The sequence below is a fragment of the Polyodon spathula genome, chromosome 6, assembly GCF_017654505.1.
Source record: "Polyodon spathula isolate WHYD16114869_AA chromosome 6, ASM1765450v1, whole genome shotgun sequence".
NCBI classification, from domain to species: domain Eukaryota; kingdom Metazoa; phylum Chordata; class Actinopteri; order Acipenseriformes; family Polyodontidae; genus Polyodon; species Polyodon spathula.
This window is the reverse complement of record NC_054539.1, coordinates 58,277,332-58,299,330: the sequence shown is the minus strand read 5'-3', so window position 1 is coordinate 58,299,330 and position 21,999 is coordinate 58,277,332. Positions and strand designations below refer to the sequence as shown.

The 21,999-nt window shown below is 35.6% G+C and overlaps 1 protein-coding gene across 6 annotated transcripts in view; it reads left to right on the top strand.

Moving 5' to 3' along the window:
- LOC121317398 (nuclear receptor coactivator 7-like) overlaps positions 1-21,999 on the top strand; it is a 41,263-nt gene that overhangs the window by 7,089 nt on the left and 12,175 nt on the right. For 2 of the 6 annotated variants that reach the window (XM_041253284.1, XM_041253283.1), the window contains 9 exons: positions 5,183-5,433; positions 8,863-8,907; positions 12,175-12,254; positions 12,920-13,027; positions 13,151-13,261; positions 13,743-13,868; positions 14,006-14,190; positions 15,502-16,325; positions 16,623-16,791. In XM_041253284.1, the coding sequence (XP_041109218.1) occupies positions 5,183-5,433; positions 8,863-8,907; positions 12,175-12,254; positions 12,920-13,027; positions 13,151-13,261; positions 13,743-13,868; positions 14,006-14,190; positions 15,502-16,325; positions 16,623-16,791 (1,899 nt within the window). Of the gene's footprint in view, positions 1-5,182; positions 5,434-8,862; positions 8,908-8,998; positions 9,092-10,629; positions 11,667-12,174; positions 12,255-12,919; positions 13,028-13,150; positions 13,262-13,742; positions 13,869-14,005; positions 14,191-15,501; positions 16,326-16,622; positions 16,792-21,999 lie in introns of those variants that run through there. The other 4 variants (XM_041253285.1, XM_041253288.1, XM_041253287.1 and 1 more) reach the window with 4 other exon arrangements.

Here is a 21,999-nt window from a genome sequence, read left to right as displayed (position 1 = left end):
TTATATGTGTATATATACAATTACAGTCAAAAAGGTTAGTTGAAAATGTGTTTTACGACATTTAATACAGTACTATGTGTCTCCTACAGAAATAGTTTTGCATGTGAATGCAATTTCCCAGACTGAAGTTGCAGTGCGTATTTGCCAGGTAATAGGGCTCTGTAGCCTCTATGTCATATTTATCGCGACAGCAGTTAAGATCCGACAGGTTTATAGAAGCACACGAGAAGCCTCCAGGTTCGGAGGTGAGAAGTGGTGGAAAGGCTTGTCGTGTTTACACATACCACCTTGTGACACAGAAACGAGCCCCAGGTCTTAACCTGCTTACATGGTAATAATTAGGCTTTAATTTTCTGTATGTTACAGTTACATGTTTTTTAATACGTTTCAGCTACTTTACAAATATTTCAATATTTTGAAATAATAATTGCTTTCCCCAAACCATATTTAAATATTATTTGAATAATAGCTTTCTGCAATCTGAATTGAAATATTAGGCAAAGTGTTGACAAGCTTCACTGCATCCAGCAGGCAGTCCTAAACCCCTGTGAAGAGTAATATGAAATGAGACAAATGGATTTGTTTGCAGTTAATAAAATATGAATTCTGCTTTGTTTTTGTTTAATTTCTTATCTGTGTGCTACATTCTGTAACCGGTCACATGTAGAGCAACAGGAGGCCATGTTGATAAGGATTTCAGTCTCTTTGGTAGACGTCATTTGTTCAGTATTATGGAATGTTAATGAAACTAGGAAAAAAAACTTCCAAGGCTCATTACATAGACCTTGATTGGCAAAGACAATGTATTTTCCAGACTGATAAATATTGTAGTTTTTTTTTTTTGTGTGTGTGTGCTTTATCAGCCAATTGAAAGAACTGCATAATGGACTACAGCAATTGCTATGTGTGAGTGATTCAGTGTTAAGTGACAGTGTTTTCAGCACTTACAGTAATGCATGTGTCCTTGGAGGGATGAGTTCCTTTCTAAAGCCTGGGTTCTGTTTTTCAGTGTATGTATTCAATATAATATTTTCAATAATTTCCAAAAATTGTTGTTTTTATAGGGAATTAAAAAAAATAATAATAATAATTTAAACCATACATAAGTTGATTGATTGGATCTTATTGGTTGCTGGAGGTTTGTTGTGTTGAGAATTAGATATTATAAAAACTTTTAAAATCAAACAATAGCACAGATAAGAATCGCAGTGTGTGCTGCACCTTTTACAACGAAATAAACTAAAGGGCACCATGAGTGACAGGGACAACAAAGTATATCCAGAGTTTATTGTTTAAAACCTCAAATATAGCAGACTATAAAAATGTGTAGTTCAAAGTAGGGTGCATACAGTTGTGAATGTAAGCATATACTATTGTAATTTCCTTATTACAGTACAGATAATAATATATAACTGTTTTATTTAAAAATATTTATTTTGAGAAAATAAGCATGAGAAGAGTCCATTGTTGCTTATAAGACCCTGATAATAAACTTGTCATTGCAATCACTCAGGTGAAACAATGTCTTTTAATTTGCCCAAACAGCAATATTTTTCAAGAAAACTTTCAGGAAGTATCAAGGTCCCTCGGGTCATAAAATAACGCATTTGTATACGTGTATCTCCAAGCAGAATACATAATACAACAATAGTTAATGTTTTAAAAAAAAAAAGAAAAAGAAAAACAGTGTATTGAAAAAAAAATTGACTGTAAAAAATAGGTTGTTAGTGATTTTTATAGAAAGGAAAATCTGGTCCTGGGGGAGCATCCCACTGAAAAGTGCTTGGTCCTAAAGGGTAAATACACAAAGTAAAACTTTGTCTGCCAACAGTCATTTCAAGATAGGAATAGTATAACGCTGAGCAAGACAGATATTTAAACTGTTTTTTTTTTTACTCGGGCAGTTTCATTTAGGAGTTTAGACATTCATAAAACTTGTGTGTTGGGTTATTAGAGTATGTTGTCCTGTAATCGGCTATTGAGAGTAAAAGATATAGCCCAATCCTTTGAAATTGGAAGCCTGTTGATAAAGTGTATTCACCAATTTTCTTCAGGATTAAACATTTTAATAATTAGCAATCCTTTAGCGAAAGTACTTCCAAAAAATATATATTTATAAAAAATGGTTTGGGAATGAGGGCTGGTGGTCACCGTGAGAGAGGGGGCGCCTCCCTATATATAAAAACAAAAAAGGGGGAACTACCAGAAAAATAGCAGAAAGTCTCGGCTTATCGAGAAGCACTTTGTGGGCTGTTATTGACAAACACAGGAGAACAAAAACTACTGCAAAAAGCTACAGATGTGGGAGATCAAGAAACATTTCGGCAATATCTGGAAGAAGAATTGTTCAAGCAGCCCGGCAAAGTCCTTGGATTATTGCAAAAGATTTGACAAAAGAATTGAGAGAAGATGGTCAAGAAATTCTCGAGTGAACAGTTCAACGATACCTTAACAAGATGAATGTCCATGGGCAAAAACCAAGATGAAAACCTTTGTTAAAAACAAAATTTTATTCTTCAACTAAATTTTATGGTCAGACGAATCTAAAATATAACTTTTCATAAAGAAAACAACAATATGTTTGGAGGAGGAAAGGAGAAGAATTTAAAGAAAAGTTCGTCATGCCCAGTGTTAAACATGGTGGAGGTTGTGTGATGGTATAAGCTTGTTTTTCTTCCTCAGGCACTGGTGACCTTCGTATTGTAGAAGGATCAATGAGTGCTGCAAAATATCAAGACATTTTGCACTCTCATTTGTTAACCAGTGCTAGAAGGCTTATTGGTCGGAGGTTTGTATTCCAGCAGAATAATGACTATTCTGTGAAGTCTACAAAGGAATTTCTGAAAAAAAGGAAGATTAGTTATGGATTAGTTATGGATCCCCAGACTTGAATCCCGTAGAGATGTTGAGAGGCTGTTGTTGCAAAAAGGAAACCATAGTCAATTGCAGAACTTAAAGCTGTATGTTTTGAAGAATGGGCAAACATATCTCTGTAAAGATGCCAGGAACTGGTTTCAAAATACAGAAACAGACTGCAAGCTGTAAAGGAAGCAAAGGGTAGGCACACCAAATACTAACGTAAGGGTGCCTAAGTACTTTTGTCAGTTATTTTTCATTTTATGCATGTTATGTAATAATTTGTTGTTTTATTATAAAGCTGAATCTCTACATTAATGTATATCTTTCAATAGAACACTTAGAAATTATAGAAATCACTTTCTTTGTGGTTTTTCTAATTTTTAACTGCCTAAAAACTATTTACCAAACTGTCACAGAATCCCCCCCCCCCCCCCACACACTTAATCTAATACATGAAAAATTTAATTTGTTCATTGTTTTGTGTTGATTTACTTGCATTTGATCAATTTACTTCATACATTTGTATGTGATATCAGATGTTCCCTGTAGAGCTGGAGAATAATGTATAGCCTGGGTTCAAATTGCTGGCTCATGTCAAAGACTGTAATATTGAATGGGTTACTTTACCTTCTTTGTCATTCCTCCTAGTTCAGCCAAGCAGTAGCAGTAACCCAGTGAAGTTATGCTTATATAGGTAAATGATTAATATTTCAGCTCAATTAAAATGCTCCAGTCAGTAGCAGTTCTGTAAATGCACTGTAAGTACTCTTGTTATGCATTCACCAGTGCCAACCCCCTTCATTACTGTGGCAAAGTGCCCCGCCCCTGTGTGTATTTTGTGTTTTAATGTTGGTGTATAGTCATTGGTACACAGGATATAAATGGGTCTGTGTAACACAAGTGTTTAAAATGTATATTTTTATTTAGGCACGAGGATTGCACAGCACTTCACATGCAAGTAAAATGTAATAATATGTGAGCACAGGGAATTGCACTTTATTAATTCATGTGCAGTTGTACCGCAACTCCAATTGAATGATTGATTAGCAATCGAGTCTTGGTACAGCTGCATAAAAGCAGCATGTTTTCACTCACTCTGGGTTGTATGTTCGGTAAGTGGAGAACGGGATTGGAGACGGAGGTTATTATAATAATAATAGTTAATAGTTAAAATATCAGCTCACCGTGTTTGTCTGTGTAGTCCGTATTGTTTGTCTGTTTAATTTGGCAAAAGTGCCGTGTCCTGTGTTTTTGTTACAACCTTTTTATTTACTGTTCTGTTCATTCATTAAATCCTGAACAAAACCAAACGCTCAGCTCCACCCAAATCTACCTCTCTGTTGTTTATTTCCTGGTTCCTGTTTCTGCTCGGACATCACCCACTACATCCGTCTTTGTGACAATTACATAGCATTTTTAGTGAAAAGGTTAGTCTCTTGTGAAATGTATTAGACTTTAGCCTTATCCAAGGCAGTACCTAGTCCTTCAGAACTTTCCAATTGTAGCTGCCTGAATGCTAATCTTTCTGTCAAGGCTATTACTAGAGAATATGTGTATACATAATCTATCAAATACCATTGCAGTTTAAAATTAAATTAAACCATGTTTTAAATTACCACTTTAAACTACAGCAGAAAGCATTGCAGTATGAGGTTTTAGAGCATCAATCAATTATTTCTTTTTTTTATTTCTTTGTTGTATGTGGAAAGTGACTTGACTATCAGCTTTTATATCCCCATTAGCCCATCAACCCAGAAATAATGATATATGCTTCTGACTGCCTGGAAATCCATACAGGGTTACTTCTAGTTGCTATGAAAACTGTACCCAGGAGCAACATAAGATGGCAGAATGCATCACCTAAATACCTTGTTTTATCTATTGCAGTGTGCATGTTTTATGAAATGTGTTTGTGCATTTTCTTTATTTTTTAAATTTAAAGTGCTCAGTGATTGCTACATGAGTCACTCGAAAATGTACATTTCTATCGGATTTTATTGTACTGTATTGTAAATGCAAACAAATAAAAAACACCAAGAAATAGTGTTTACAATTGGAATTATTTCTGTAATTTTAGCTGCAGCTATACAAGCTTCCTTTCCTTCTTGAAGCCTTCTTGCATGTCTGGGAACTGAACAAGCATGCTTCAGGAAAAAAAAACAAAACAACATTGTAAAGAAAGGAGGGGTGCATTTTCAAACTGACATATCAGACAACAAACTTTTTAAATATGTTAAAAAATGTTAGTATTAGTACTGTGTAATCTTTCCCAGTGTTACAGCCATTTAAAACCAATTAACTGTTGTGTACTGGTTTTTACTAGGCTAAAGAGAAGAAGGCAGATCAAACAGTGTTCAGAAACAACAGTGGCAGATTCCTCAGATGGTTCCAAACCTCATGCATGTCGGGGGAAACGGGACAAGTCCCCTGCATCTGACAAGGGCTTGAAACTGTCTTCGGACCCAACAAAGACATGTGCCAACAACAAGGAGAATGCTTCTGAAGAAGACAAGAAAACGAAGAAAAGTATGAAAGAGATTAGACACATGGATCTTAAAAAATATTATACAATAGGTAAGTGAACATTACTTTATTGTTCATACCAGAATATGTTTGTTTGTTTGTTTGTCTTCATTAGAAATCTACATGGTATATTATTTTAAGTTAGTATACTAAGTTGAATTCTTCCCAGACAGAACAGGTAATCCTAGGGGTCACAATATATTCTATTCACAATAATTACATGATGATCCTGCTGGGCTACTTTTTATAATCATTAATGATGAGTAAGGGTTTGGCTTTTGGGGTTTTGAATATGGTTAAATGTAGCATTTAAAAAAATGGCTTAAACTAGGCTTTGGTTCTGCACATATTGTACACAAGAGTAAGCCTGGTCATATTTTTGAGTTAGAAATTACCCTTATCAGTCAGGTATCTATCTGTTTTGACACCATTTGCAGGCTTTATTAGGTTTAACCCTAATTCTAAAAAAAATGAAAACCCTAAAAATGTAAAGATTTTGTTATAAGGCAAAACTTGAGGATACTGCTATAATTCCTACTTGGTGGACTAAACATCACCTGTATGAAGTGCTTTTGGTCATGCAATACAATCCACACTCTCTTAACATTATGGATACAGGATGCATCATTTAAACCATTTTGCCCCTTATTAACATTACATATCATGTTCTGTGGTTGTGATATTTACGATAAGTGGCACTTAAGAAGAGGCAAGCTATAGATCTAAGTTCCCTGGCCAAATACGCAAAGTGTTTCTGTCCAATCCAAGAATCAGGCAAATCCAATTTAAAATTAGCATTAATCAGAATGTGGTACCTCCAGTATATTTTTTATTTTTATTTTTTTGATAGTTGAATTTTTTAATGTAGTAGTCTTTTTAAAACAACATTCAATCATATGATTTGCTGAAATACTGAAAATGATTTGGCAAACATTTATTTGGGCTTTGCTTTAAAAAATGGTAAGAAAATGGTAAACCTTTACGTTTCGGCTTAGGTTTGGAAATTTGAATATATTGTGTATAAATATATGGATATTAACATAGAGTACTGTAACTGTAATGTAACACACTAAGAAAAAAATATGCAATACTGATTCCAGAACCAGCAGATGGAGCATTGTGTAAGTACTGGTACTTTTAATTATTGTACAGCTTTCAGGTGATTTTAGTCCTTTTTGTTGGTATGTAATATCTCTCAGATACATTGACTAGTGATTTCAAGCCTAGTCAACCCAGAAATAAGGTTTTGCACACACACGCACGGACAGACATTTAAAATGTTGTTCAGACTTTAAAAACAACATTAAATAACATTAATTAATTAGTTGTTATTTCCTTTATATCAATATCAATATCAAAAAAACTGCTACATGAATTTACTGATAAACAATTATACTGAAGTCTAAGTTTCTCATATTTATATAAATATATTTGAAAACATGTGTCCCAAGTGTGTGTGTTGTGTGTGTGTGTTTTTGAAGGCTCCTTCCGCATAACAAAAATAGATTTTCCATATCGCTTAACAAGGGACTAGAGCTGTACTCCAGTCACTTGTTGACTTTAAATGCCAAAAGTGCTGTGTTGATATTTTTGATGGAAAGTAAAAACCCTTCTTGATATAACAGTGTTGTGTCAAATACTAACTGTACATATGGGTCCACTGTGGCACTTTTAATCAACTTCCTACTTAATGTATAGGTTAGCAAAAGGTACAGTATGTTAGATGACATTGAGGGTAAAGGTTGGTTATACTGTATGTTCAAGTCAACCTCTGTGTACTATAAATTGAGCTTTGGTTTAATTCGTGCACTTTACAAAACCTTCCATGATTACTGACAACACTGTCTATGTGACGCGCTCTATTATACGTGCTCCCTACTGCTTTCTTGGCAACTTTTTTTTTTTTTCCTGAAGTTTTCTTAAGTGTTTTTTTTTTTTTTGGTGCTAAATAATTAAGAGGAAAAAAGAGAGAGACAATGTTCTTTTTTTCTTAGTAATTAGAAAGTTCCCAGGGTAATCCCCTTTGCATGTAAGCGTGACGGTAGTGTCACGGCCCAGGCTGTTACTAGCAAGAAAGGGACTCAGGAACTGAAGCTGCAGTTGCAGCGCTTAAAGCACACATTTATTAAACTCAAAAACAAAGACAGGAAAACTCCAGAAGAATGTGCTTGTGACCGTAAGGATTTCGTTGTGGAAGACAGCAAAGGAAAAAAAAAAACACACTGTCACAGGCCATGAACTGGGAGACCAAGAGTCACAATACCTGCTCAAGATCGACAGATCATTTTGCAGCATCTTCGGGGTGTCAGTTGTTGATCAGGACAATAAAAAGTCACTACACCCCTGCTCTGAAACAGAGTTTATCATTTTTCAATCACATCTAGTGAATTTTATCCAAATATAAGTAATGTTTCTTTTGATGCTCAAATATAAGTGATATATTTCTTTTGATGCTCAGTATATAAAAAGCGAAATCCCTGGGGGAAAAAAAAACGATTTATATAAAACTCAAATAGCTAAAAAAAAAAAAAAAAAAAAAGCACTAAAAAATGAAATTAAGAAAAACAGAAGCCCTAAGTATCGATCCAGAAAAAAACAGCAAATGGTCCTTGTGTCCAGTTAGTTTTCTTATATTTTATTTACAATATGTATTATTTGAGAAGAGCATTTATCAGAAAAAGGTTACACATCTTTCGTCCCTTACCAGCAAATAGGGTGAAACTGCAATGGAACCATCACATTAATAGTCACTTATTTAGATTTGAAGTGTTAAATATGGACAGGCACATAGACTGGGCCTCTCCTTATGCATCTGTATTGTGATACACCTCATGTTAAATAATGTGTTTCACAAGTTTTATCACTATACTGTTCTATAAGCATTTAAATACTGTATATGTTGACTGAATCTGACAGACAGTGAGCTTACTGGTGTGTGTTTTTGTAAATCTAAAAATAATTCCTCCAACTGGTCATATCTCAGATACTGATTTCTTATTTTCAGTTTATGGAAACTGAGGCAAAAATAGTACTCTTCAGTTTGACCTGTGACCCAGTATGACAGCAATACTGTGAACCTGTGAGTTTTTGTTTTTGGCAGAGCAACTCTTTCAGTTGTTTAGTACACAACTGTATTCTGTTTTTCACAAAGCATTACATTTCTAATTATCTGTGAAATACAAAAACACATTCTTACTCAGTTCCAGTGTAGTTGTTAGCCATGCATGTTACCATCCAACCCTTGGCAATATTAGATATGGGTAAACGTGAACTGTGATCAAAAAGTGAAAACTTTAAACTAACTAAATAGAAATGTGATCTAAAATCAATCAAGAATTTTGACTGTGGTTTGAAGTTACAAATAAAATCAATATCTGTTGTTAAGGTGGTTAAACTGTGGTTTAATTGATCTTCATTTCTCTTAAATTTTTTCTTCTTAAATAATATTTCTATTTCATTTGATATGCTAACGTGGTCAAGGAGCTGTGAGAAGCCACCTTTCCGATCTGATTTACAGAGTTTGTTGTAAGTGGTTAAATCTGCTTTTTTCTGATTTCATCTGCAATTCATTTGGATCCTCACATAATTATTATTTTTTAGTTAACAGCATTGGCTTTTTCATTTTTCTTCCTTCCTGTGGATTCCCAATGTCACCTAGCAAAAGCTCTTCTGTTGGGAGTACAGGGTGATTTGAATTCCAGAATTCAGGGTGAGTCAAATTCCAGAATTCAGTCATTCCAAGTTGCTAATCATGGGTGTGGGTGGGAGCACTGATGTGGCACTTGCAGTCCCAAAGGGCTAGGGTGGAAAACTTTAAGTGGCGATATTTACTGTCTTGTGGTGGTTGTGGTACCAGTAAGTGTTTTTCTTGTTTGTTTGTTTTTGCAATTTTTCTTTTTCAAACCAAGTTTGCTGATGTATTTCTAAAATGTTTTGAAGGAATTTGCAAAAGCATAATATAAGTAGTCTACAGTTTGTCTGTAAGCATTAATTCAAGTGGAAACTTTAGAAATGTATTTGTTTAGCGTTGAACCTCAGACATTAAGATACAGTGGCTTGTGTGACTTACTTTAATCACTGTTTCTGTGACCTGAAATGTTGTGGGCAGAATTGGTTTCCTGTGCAGTGTTGTCGAAACTGAGAGGAATTTCCACTGACTAAGAATAATAAAAGAAACAATTACTAAAACCAATGCATTGGGTAGCTAGCTGGAAAATCGTATAGTTTATTTACGCATACAGATTAAACTGTAAATCGGTGTCTGTCTGTGACATGGGCTGGGGGGATAACCCTTTTTTTTTGTAATACAAGTTTGTTTAGGCATCAATTAAAGACTTCGGAATGATCCCAGAATAATAGACACAGCTGGTTTCACCGTCCCTGATTAACACTGGTCTTGGACTACCTTACCTAAGGCAACATTAAGTAGTTCAGGATTATTACTAATCAAGGTCTCTGAAAGCAGACATATATCTCTTAGTCTGAAGTTTGTCTGCTGAGAGACTTACCCTTGCTTGAGATTTTAAAGGACTGCAGATAATAACATGCATTGCAACTATTTTTGTCTTTAACAGAAAGCAAACCTAGAGTTATTTCAGACAATTGACAGCAATTTTTAAAGATGTATCAGATTGTATGGAAGGCCCTCCAGGTCAGAAACATGTTATTTAATACACGTTTAAAAAATTAAAGACGCGTATTGATTTGGACCAATCAGAATACTATGGAAGGCCACCCGGGTTTAAAACATTTTATTTATTACACGTTTCAAATATTTAGTACATGTTCTAATTTGACTTTAGTATGTGTTGTAATTCTAATTATTACACGTATATACTAATTTGGCCAATCAGATCACTGAAAATGAAATGAGAACCAGTGAATTTAAAGAAAATAGTATGTGTATTAAATTATCCAATTAAAAGTCTGCCATTCCCACCCAATTCATGGTGCTATATGGACTTGTCATTGGGAAAAGGCTAGTGAAAGATGGATGGACCCAGAACCTCCGAGATGCATCAACCGGTGGTTTCAGAGCCTTTAAATTCATTGATTCTCATTTAATTTTCAGTGATCTGATTGGCCAAATTAGTATGCATAATAATTAGAATTGCAACATGTACTAAAGTGTAATGTAATGTGTGATTTGATCATTTTAATGGTTTTATGTTTTTTTTTTAAATAATCAGTTTTATTAAAAACATAATAAATACTTGTATATTTGTATCTGGTTTGTTGTTTTTAAAGCACTGACCGGGTACCCAGTTTCAAAGGAACCGGTTCGCACATCTCTAGTTCCAAGGCCGGTGGGGAAGAACATTGATTCAGCTGTTTTCTTGTGGGACGAGTCAAGTGACAATAACAAAGAAGACATCAGTTTGATGTGTCAAATGATATTTTCATAACAGTTTTGCAAATGGAAGCTATTACTTTTATTATTTGTGTGTTTTATTTCTTATTTGGTTTTCATGATGTTTTCAGGAGAGTGGTTGGTGAGTCAGGACTAAGTCGAACCTTGCTGGTGTGAAATCTATTTAAAAAAAAAAGCAAGCCTCTGGATCATGGATATTGTCTGGTTACAGTTCTGTTGTGGGGAGTTTGGAATCCATGACTGATGAGACCTGTGTTAAGTAGACTATTTAGTTTTAGTGCTTCATCTCCGAAATCCATTTAAAATACACGACCGTCAAACCAAGAAAAATATATTGTTAGTCTCTATATTGTATGTAGCTTTGTTATGGCTCAGGTAGGCAAACTTTTTTTTTTTTTCTTCTAATATACACTGCAGAATAGATGCAATAATATGTCAATGTGTTTGTCGCAGCTGTACAACAAAATGCCCATAAATTGTACAGAACAGAGCATTGTACTGTTAAAATAATTGTACCCCAAAAAACTGCACCTCCCATAGATTTTTATTGTATTCCTGTTGCAGTGTTGTAGGACGATGTCATTGTGGAGGTATTACGAAACCATAAACCAAAAAACTGTTGGACTGTGGTCAATAACTTGTAATTGTTTTGTTTCTGATTAATTTCATAATGGTATTTTTTGTGGAACGTTTTTATAAGTTATTTTCTTCCTAATAGATTTTGATGCAAAGGTGAGGCGAACAAAAACAAGCATGGTGTGTAGAGTAATGTACAATATCATAATGCAGGACAGCCTGAGCCCAACAGGGAATCAACAAATGCCTTAATATAACTCAACAGTTTACTGATTATTAAACTGATTCTTCAGTCAAACTTGGCTGGGATCTTACAGAATCCAAAGTACAGTACAAGGTAAATTGGTGCACTAGCTAATTATAAATAGGTAACCAGGTCATTGTGACATCCACAGGACTTTATTTACTTTGCTGCCTTCACTCTTCATTGCTAGTTGTGCCATGAAATCATGAAAAATTCATTCATGGTGGGATTCATCATTTTTTCCAGAAATTATTCCACGTGTTACACAATTAATAATGCATTTTATTTCTAATATACCAAAACATAACCAGATTAGACATGATGCATGGTAATTCAATGACTTGGAATGTTTCTTATTCAGTGATCTTGGTACTAGCTCAGTAATTTTATAGTCATTAATCTGCAAACAGTTGTAATTGGTTCTATGATGTTATACTGTAAGTGGCTTTGATGTAATCTCACCAGGAAAACAAAAAAAAAGTTCTGCAGAAAATGCATTTTTGAATTTGTACATTTGCAGTGCAGTTCTAAGGCAGTGTGAAAAACATATTTTCTTTCTGGTTTTGGCTAGATCTGTTTGTATTTTATTTCTGCTTTTCAGATGACAACAGAAACAAAACCAACGAAAAGAAAGAAAAGAAAATGGTGATCCAGAAACCAAATGGCACAGTGGAATATATCGTAAGCACTGAACTTGAAAAAGCCAAAAATAACATTAACATTATAATTAATGACATTTGAGTTGTTTTAAGAGTTATTCTGAAATAAGCATTTTCCCAACCCCTGTAGACCGGACATTCTTGACAATGAGATGTTACATATCAAGTCGCTTAACAAAATAGGGTCTAGATGTAAACACCAAATTATACAATGTCAATATTGTCATGTAAAATTATTCTTGACTTCATCTACAGTGGAATTTAGTCAAAGATGCATGTAAAATAATTTAAAGTGAGCCCCTAAATACTGTTGCATCTCAAAAAAAACCCCATATTTTTCAAAACTGTTAGACTGATGTGACATAATACATTAAATAATAATTGCACAGTGTGTTGTCCAGGGTTTTTCTAGTTTAAATTTTGACATCCTCCAGAAGAGTGACAGCCGTATGGATGGCTATTCATTATATTGGGGATATAATATTTGACCAGTCTTGTTTTCCAGATGTCAGGAAGTCCTACACTCCCAACATGGACTGTAATCTCTCATTCCCTTTGAGTACACAATGTCTTTTTTGAAAAACCTTACAAATGTGCTACATTGGCACAGAATCTTTCAGTGATCCATGCTTTTCCTGTAATTCAGGTATCAGTAATCTGTACACCCTCACTTTCTGTTTTGTGCAGGCAAAATCCCAGGACACTCTCAATTGCATTGCCTTGAAATTTAACATCACCCCAAATAAACTAGTAGAAATCAACAGGCTCTTCTCACACACCATCGTCCCAGGGCAGGTAAAACCTCATCTTATGTTAAGTGTATCATTCACATTCCATAATTATTATACTGTGTATGTATACCCTGTATGTGTCTTTTTGCTTTACCGGTAATCTGTCTTTCTTTCTTTGTTGTTGCAGAAACTTTATGTCCCTGTTGTGGACCATGATTCCAAAAGAGCCTGTTCTCTCAGCTCAGATAGCCCTACTTCCCCAGTGTCCTCCTCTGACACAGAGTATGATAAACTACTGGTAAGAAAACTGCAGCCGTACTGTGCTTAGGGATTGAAAGAGAAGGAAACTGAAGGAAACCAAAGCGTCAACTGTATGCACTATTTAACAGAAAGAGATTAAATTGGAAGGGCACTGATGATAATATTTAGTTTTCTGAAATATTATAATATTGTGCTCTTATCCCCTGCTGGAGATGTATATCTCTGGTTTCAAAAATACTTTATAGTTGAGGCATCCAGTCCTCTGTATCTGTGTTTTACATTTATCTAGAGAAATGATTATCCAATTGTCATGAAACTTACTAAATACATTTTATAGCACAAGCTTTTGATTCTATCAGGAGTTATGTTGAGGAATCTATCTGTCTATGTCAAACTTATATTTTTTACACATGCATATGGTGCAATTAGGTCATGGTGTTTTATTTCTGTGGCCGGGGGGGATGTACATAATAATTTTACAGTTATTTTTATGAAAAACATATTGATTATAATTTCAGGACGCAGAATTAGCCAGAAACTCTTCAAAGCCCATCCAGAGAGTCCTATCGTCGGCTTCTGAAGAGGAGGAGCCGGAGACTGTCAAATTTTTAAAAATGAGTTGCAGATATATCACAGACGGAAAGGTGTGTACCTGGCAGTCTACTTTAAACACTAATTCTGCTTGTCTCCTGGATTTGTTTTCAAACAAAATAAGTTTACTGCTTGTGGGTTTTTGTGCAGTATGTTTATTGCGGGGTTGACTGTGTTCCTTTGTTTTAAGGGAGTGGTCGGTGGAGTTATGATCGTCACTCCAAACAACATTATGTTTGACCCTCATAAATCAGACCCACTGGTGATCGAGAATGGCTGTGAAGAGTATGGTCTCATCTGCCCCATGGAGGAGGTGCTTTCCATTGCCTTGTACAATGACATCTCGCACATGAAGATCAAAGATGCTCTACCATCGTAAGCACTTTGTTTTCAAACCAAATCTTTTTGTTATCTACTACAAAAGGGGAATAAGAACTGTGAGCTTACCTCATGCTGCAAGCTGTTTGATGGTTTATAGTTAGTGTTATTTTGTGAGAGGTTTTATATGGGATCATAGATTAGTAGGAGCTGTTCGACAACTATCTGTTTTTGTATTTAGAGGTTGTCCAAAATAACCCCTGAAGTGTACATAAAAATGCTAGCATCAGAAGCAGGTCCTGGGTTTTCAAAATGTAATTACTCACATAGTGAAAGTGAGAAAAGGTGACTTTCGACTGGTTTACTGTATCCTATATTGTACACAGACATGTAAGCAATGGTTCAAAATTTGATATAAAACCTACTTTTCATTTCTATATTGGTCGTTCCTATATTTGAGCACTAGCTGAAAATTTGATGATAATCTTTTTCTCTCTAGTTTGCAAGAGTATCACAATCTGTAACTTAATTGGCTGATGGATTTCCAAACATCTGCTAACATTAGAGGATCAGTTGAGGTTTTTTTTCCCCAAAAGTAGAATATCATGAGCTGTGACGAAAAGGCATCTGGTGGCTTTTGGAGGAAGGCTTGTTAATATTTCAAGCTATATATAAATTATCATATACCAATGTTTACAGTAATTTCAGGCAGTGTTTTTTTCTATCTGTTTGTAGAAAAGTTCTTAGGTAGGTTATCTGGGATTTACATACCAGTTTTTAACCATCCACAATTCTTCTGTACAATTGGCTTAACTCTGAAAATTCATGCTGTGATTGGCTAAAAGGATCTTGATCATGCTATAAAATCAGATTGTTCACTAGTCAACTCATGTTAGCAGGATCTATGTTGGCCTTGTAGCTGCTTGTTAATAAAATGTGTTGATATTACATTTTCATAATTTTTTTAATTAATACATTTTGTTTTAAACCTTAAACCTGCTGTTCTGCGATTCTGTACAGTGTGTTTACTGTAGGGCTGACTGTGTTCCTTTGTGTTTGGTCAAGTCACTCCAAACAACATTATGTTCGACCCTACTATTTTTACTAATTATTAAGTGTTACATGTGTGCTAATTATTCAGCCTGGAGTTTCATTTATCATCAAACATATTTTTGTTGAAGTCAAAACAAAACAAAATAATAGCCTTTTTGGTTGTGCTCATCCAAGCTGGGTTTTTTTTTTTTTTTTTTTTTTTTTTTTTTATATACAGTATTTGCTTTTTTCCATGTTCTTTTATTTGCCATTTGTTTTTTTTGTGTTTTTTTTTTTTTAATTTTCCATGCACATTCGTCATTTCTCTTCTCACAGCGACCTACCAAAGGATCTTTGTCCCCTGTACAGGCCTGGAGAGTGGGAAGATCTCTCTTGTGATCAGGATATCAATCCTTTTAGTCGATTCCAGGCCAAAAGTAAAGAGAAACATCAAATGAACATTAGCGTCACTACAGACTTGGACAGTGCAAAGAAGTCTCACTCAGATGAAGGCCTCACAGAGCTAGAACCACCTTCAGCCCCAATCACAGATACATCGCAAAGTGGGAAAGAAACTAACAGCATTCCTATTGACATCATTAATGGGACTGATGCAAATAAAATTACAAAGCAGCTGGGACATGGTGCAATAGAAAAAGAGCAGCCCGTTACAGCATTAGCGTCGGTTCAGGACTTGTCTGTAAATCCTGCAGCTGCAGGACAGGTGGGATTGAGAGATAAGACTGGTTTAGTAAATGAAAACTCTAAGAACGTTGCTCAGGAAACACCCGTTCATAAATCTTCCACAGACATTCCGAGAGAGGACGAGCAGACTTCACTGAAGGGAAAGGAACGGCCTGGGCAAGGAAAGCAAGCTCAGGGTTCTCCTTCAATAACAAAAACCTCCAAAGTTAATTCCATTGACACTAAGATGCTTGAAATTGGTGATAACAACACATGCACAGATACATTTGCAAAGGAAACCACTGTCACAGAGAAATCTGCTGATATAAGTGAGGCAGGGGCGCACCAGAATGCCTTGTCTCATGTACTGAATGTAAAGGGACCACTGTCACAATCCTCAGAAAAAAATAATCAGCAAGACAATGAATCAGAATTGAAATCCATGCTGCTTAAAAAGATACAGGGACCAATTGAGGGTAAGTCTACCTTTTTTCAAAACATCCTGTCAGAAGAAGTAACAATAACTCAATTGATGAATTCGTGCAGGCCTGGTCAGATCTCAATGACAGGTTAAAACATCACTGAAGTGATGATTCATTTTATTGTTTGGAAAAAATTTCTAAAAAAAATAGGTAGATCTGATATGCATTGATCAATGTATTTTTGTGTGAGAGGTCCAACAATCAAGTATTCAGTAGCTTGTTGATCTGTTCCAAAACCAAAGACAATTTATGCACTTTTGAGTTATCTAGCTGCATCTTTTCTCTTGTTAGATATGCTGCCATCAAAAGAAGAGAAAAGCAAGACGCCCCCGATGTTCTTGTCCATCAAGGTGGGCAAACCTATGAGGAAGACCTTTGCAAATAAGAGCACAGCTCCATTGCAGCAGTATGCAAGGAGAGGGAAGCAGCCCGAGTATTGGTTTGCTGTTCCCCAGGAAAGGTGAGTCCTCATGGACAGATTCTCTGTTTAGGGATTTACTTTGTGGGTAGGCATATAGGTATTCTGTAGTTTGGTTGATAATTATGTAACTTTTAGCTGGGTTAATTTGTTAACCAGTGAGCTGCTTCCCTACTGTACCTGTTGTGTTGTAAATGCTAAAAGGGGAAGAAACTTTTTAGTAAAGTTAGGCTGTGTTCACATTGGGTCCATTTAGGGTTTGATCCGCACTCTGTACATTTTGGTGTGAAATGTGAACAACAAAGTCTGCTTGGGAAACAAACCGTACTGAGTGCAGGTGGTCTCAGTCCATTTGGCAACCGATCTGGTTCGCGTGCTAAACCTCAATGTGAACAACAGCTGGACCCGGTCATTTTGCACATAGGAAACTAACTATAGAAGGTAACCTGATTAGGAGTTCACAATTTAGTTCATAATCTGAGGAAACAAGTAGAGCAAAAAACAAAACATTACTTGGGCAACTACATTAGGGTTACCAGATAGCCTGTGAAAATTGAGATGTCACGGTTTTTAGCCTTAATTTTTTGTCACGATTGGAAACAGTAAAATTAATCGTCCCAGCTTTCCTAGTGTGTGTGTGTGTGTGTGTGTGTGTGTGTGTATATATATATATATATATATATATATATATATATATATATATATATATATATATATATACATATACAGTACCAGTCAAAAGTTTGAGTACACTTGCTGGAAACTAGTGTTTTTTCATAATTGACAACGTTTTACGTCGTATACGTTTCTGTAAATACTTGAAAATGAAAACACTTGTTACAATATACAAAGCAAAGCATAAGGAGTATCAAAGCAATATTCAAGAAAATTGAAAATTGTCTCTAAATCTTGGATTCCTCAAAATAGCCACCCTTTGCCTTAATAACCTTAATAGCCTCACAAACACGAGGCATTCGGTTAACAAGTTTCAGCAGGAAATCACCCAACATGTCTTCCCAGCTCTTCTGCAGCCATTCCCAGAGATGTAGGGCACTTGTGGGTAGCTTTGTTTTGACTCTTCTGTCCAGTTTGTCCCATACAAGTTCTATGGGATTGAGGTCTGGAGACTGGGCAGGCCACTTCATTAGATTGAGTTGTCCTTCACTTTCTTTCTTTGCCAGATAGTTCTTGCACAACTTTGAGGTGTGTTTCAGGTCATTATCTTGCTGAAGAATGAAGGACTGCCCAACTAGCCGTAATCCTGATGGAATGGCATGCCTCTGAAGTATGCTATGATAGCCATGCTGGTTGAGCTTGCCATGGACTTGATAAAGATCACCAACTCTGTCACCAGCAAAGCAACCCCAGACCATGACACTGCCTCTTCCATGCTTGACAGTAGGAACCACACATCAAGAACTCATGCGCTCACACTCTCTGCGTCTTACAAATACTCAGCGGTTGGACCCAAATATTTCAAATTTTGACTCATCGGTCCATAAGACCGACTTCCACTCCTCAAACATCCAGTTTCTGTGTTTTTTGGCCGAGGCAAGTCTCTTCCTCCTATTCTGCACTCGTAACAATGGTTTCTTTGCAGCAATTCTTCCGGTTAGGCCAGCTTCACGCAATCTCCTCTGAACAGTTGATGGTGAAACATCTGTACTTCTAGTAGCATTTAGCTGAGCTTGTATTTGAGGGGCAGTTAATCGCCAGTTTCGCAGACTTGTGACTCGAATTAACTTGTTCTCTGATTCTGAGGTCACCCTTGGCCTGCCTGACCTTGTTCGGTTCTCATGAGTGCCAGTTTCTTCAAATTGTTTGATTGTCTTGGCCACAGCAGTTACAGACACTTGCAAAGTTCTTGCGATTTGTTTTAAAGATTGACCTTCATTTCTTAAAGTAATTATATACTGTCTTTTTTCTTTGCTAAACTGAGCGTATTTTGCCATTTTCTGCTCCCTTACATTCAGGAATGACAAACTTGTGCCTATGCTACCTATATTTATAGTAATCATGGACCCACACCTGTTAACAATAATTGGTGACAAAAGGTTAATTAGGTAACATGCTAGTTAACTCGGAGAACATCTAACAAAGACATTTTTATACTTAGGCCAGTGTTCTAACACTGTGTTATACACTTTTCAGACTTTTAACTGACTTGGGCTACAGACTGAAATCCCCTTGCTTTGGGTGACTATTTCATTGAAATTGACAAGATTTACATTTGTATTTAAAAATTAAATTTTTTAATGCAATTCACTTATGATTATTAGCTTATGTAAGTACACATATCATATAATGAAATATTAAGTGTTTATAGACAAGTTTATACAGTTAAAAGCATAGATAATCATGAAAAATCTGGTTTCAAGCAGGTGTACTCAAACTTTTGACTGTTACTGTTAATTACCCTCTGCGGTACAAATTAAAACGGTATGCTGCTTTTTATGCGAAAAATTTGAAAAGTCAGGTTGCGTAGAGGATTTATAATGGACCGTGACGCACCAAATAAAACGAGGGAGTGATTGTACAGTATTTATTTGTTAATGTCACGAAGACGGCTGTAGTGGGTGACGTCAGACCAGAAACAGGAACCAGGAAATAAACAACAGAGAGGTGGAGTTGGGTGGAGCTGAACGATTGGTTTCGCTCAGCATTTAATAATGAACAGACAGAAAATAAAAGGTCGTAAAGACAAACAAAACACAGGACACGGCACTTTCGCCAAAATAAATAGACAAACAAAACGGACTACACAGATAAACACGGTGAGCTGATATTTTAACTATTACTTTGATTATTACCTCCATCTCCAATCCCATTCTCCACTCACCGAACACACAACCCCGAGTGGGTGAAAATATGCTGCTTTTATGCAGCTGTACCGAGACTCGATTGCTAATCAATCATTCAACTGGAGTCGCGGTACAACTGCACGTGAATTAATAAAGTGCAATTCCCCATGCTCGCATATAATTACATTTTACCTGCACGTGAAGTTCTGTGCAATCCTCGTGCCTAAATACAAATATACATTTTAAACAACTCGTGTTCCACAGAGCCATTTATATCCCATGTAGCAATGACTATACACCAACATTAACACACAGCACGCAACATATAACACCGATTTACCTACAAGGGTGGGCAACATTGTCACATTTAGCCAATTTGTTTTGCTATGGGTCTCTTGCTATATTGCGACCCTCGATTGTATAACAGATTTATTTTGGACCTGCAAACTGCATTGTGAGCACAAATGAACTCGGTCCTGAAAAAAATATCAAAAAGGACAAAAAAAAATAAAAAATAATAATAACTTTTGCTCTCATTCAAACTCAGTTCCTTTCCTCGCAGATAGGTGTGAACAGCAAGCACATTGGTTTGTTTCATTTGAAACAATGTATCAGACTGAGAATTCTGCAGCAAGTTATTGAGAGAACCAGAATTGGTGGGTATAAGGGTTCCTGGCCAATCTTTCATTACTGTACATGCATATATGTCACAGAAACATTTGTACATATAATTAGAGCAGGGGTACTCAAGAACATTATTTATGCAGGCCGAAAACAAATAAAAGTTCTCAAGGGCTGGACATACCCAAACATATTTCTCCAGTTTGGCAATGGTCCTTTACAAATGCCGAACACGTTCAAATAACAACCGTATGTTATTTGAATGTACAAATGCATCCTTGTTTAATGGGATAGCTGAGTCTTATTTTTCTCCTTCACAGTATTTGTGAACTATGGCAATGTGTCACTGTCTGCCAGTCTTAATAACTGATGTAGGTGTGAATCAGTCAAAGTACTGCCATGCACGGATTTCATGTGCTGCATTGAGGGAAGAAGCACTTTTACAGCAATATGTGGATCCAGATAATGAAAAGACCTTCAAAGCAGCATCCTTTACTATTAAGGTGACCAGATTTTGAAGTCCTTAAACTGGGGCAGTATGGAAATAGTGTGAGTAACTTCCAACTCCCAAGCTACAGAGGAGCTCTGGCTTTTTTATTTTCACTTTGGCAGTGTTTGATCTAATATCGTATTGAAAGTGAATGCAGAGACTCATGGTGATATTTAGATTGGAATATTGTACTTTCAAAACTTTTTACTTTTTTTCGTGAATAAATGATCTTGAAGTCTTTTGTAATTTCATTTCTACACAACAAGTATAGTTATTACATTGCACAGTAGTTATTCAGTAATATAAAATTCTGAGATTCTATTTTATTGCTGATTACTGCTGCAAATCTAGTCCCTTTTCTGCCTAAGAAACTGCATCTTCTCTCTTTGATTTCCATTTTCCATCTCGCTCTAACTCTATGCTATCCTCCAGTGTCCAACCTGTTTGAAAACATTACATATCTCAGTATTTCTATTTATTAAATGGTTACTTCATAGAATCTTTTTTTTTCCAAAATATTTAATTTCTTAACATTTAATATGACATGGTATTTGTTCTGTATATTTTTTTTTCTGTTGCAGTTTCTGCTTGAATCATTCGTTTGCTGTGATTAATAGATACCAGGAGTTATTTTCAACCACTTTCTACTTTTAAACAATTACTAGTAAAGGTGATGAAATGTGGTAAATATCCTATCTTTTGACTGTGTGCAATAAATAAAGCCCACTAATCAGCTTTTCTGAGTTTTTTTAGAAGCTGCCCTGATTACAGAAACACAAATTCTCTTTTGAAGTAGTTAGTAAGTATGGTAAGTAGTAATCCACGTAGGCAAACCCTTTTAACATATTGTAGCTGACGGGTATCACTTGAAATGTAAAGGAACCTGTTAAAAACTTGTTAATTGCATGATGAAATTTCCTGCCTATTCCATGAACATGAGAAAGTGTCTTCTGACAATCTAAATTAGATAACTACACATTTTATGAAGGCTAATTTCTTTGCTGATCTTGACTGGAGTTTTTTTTTTTTTTTTTTTTTTTTTTTTTGAGTCAACTGTAGTGTCAAGGGGGGGGGGGGGGGGGTCATCATATCATTCTGTGCATGAAAGTAGCAGAATTGCAATATACAGGGGGGAGTCTCTGTATTATATTTGTATCACATACATTACTCTGCTATCAACGTAATGTGTTTTTTAAGAAATTAAATGGGCACCTGAAGACCTGAAACTATTGCTTTTCATTATTGCTAAAACAAGAGAAAATGCATTCTTAAAGAAATAGAAAATGTTCTGAAACTTTTAAACAATGTTTTCAACATGAATTTCACAAATGAGAAAAT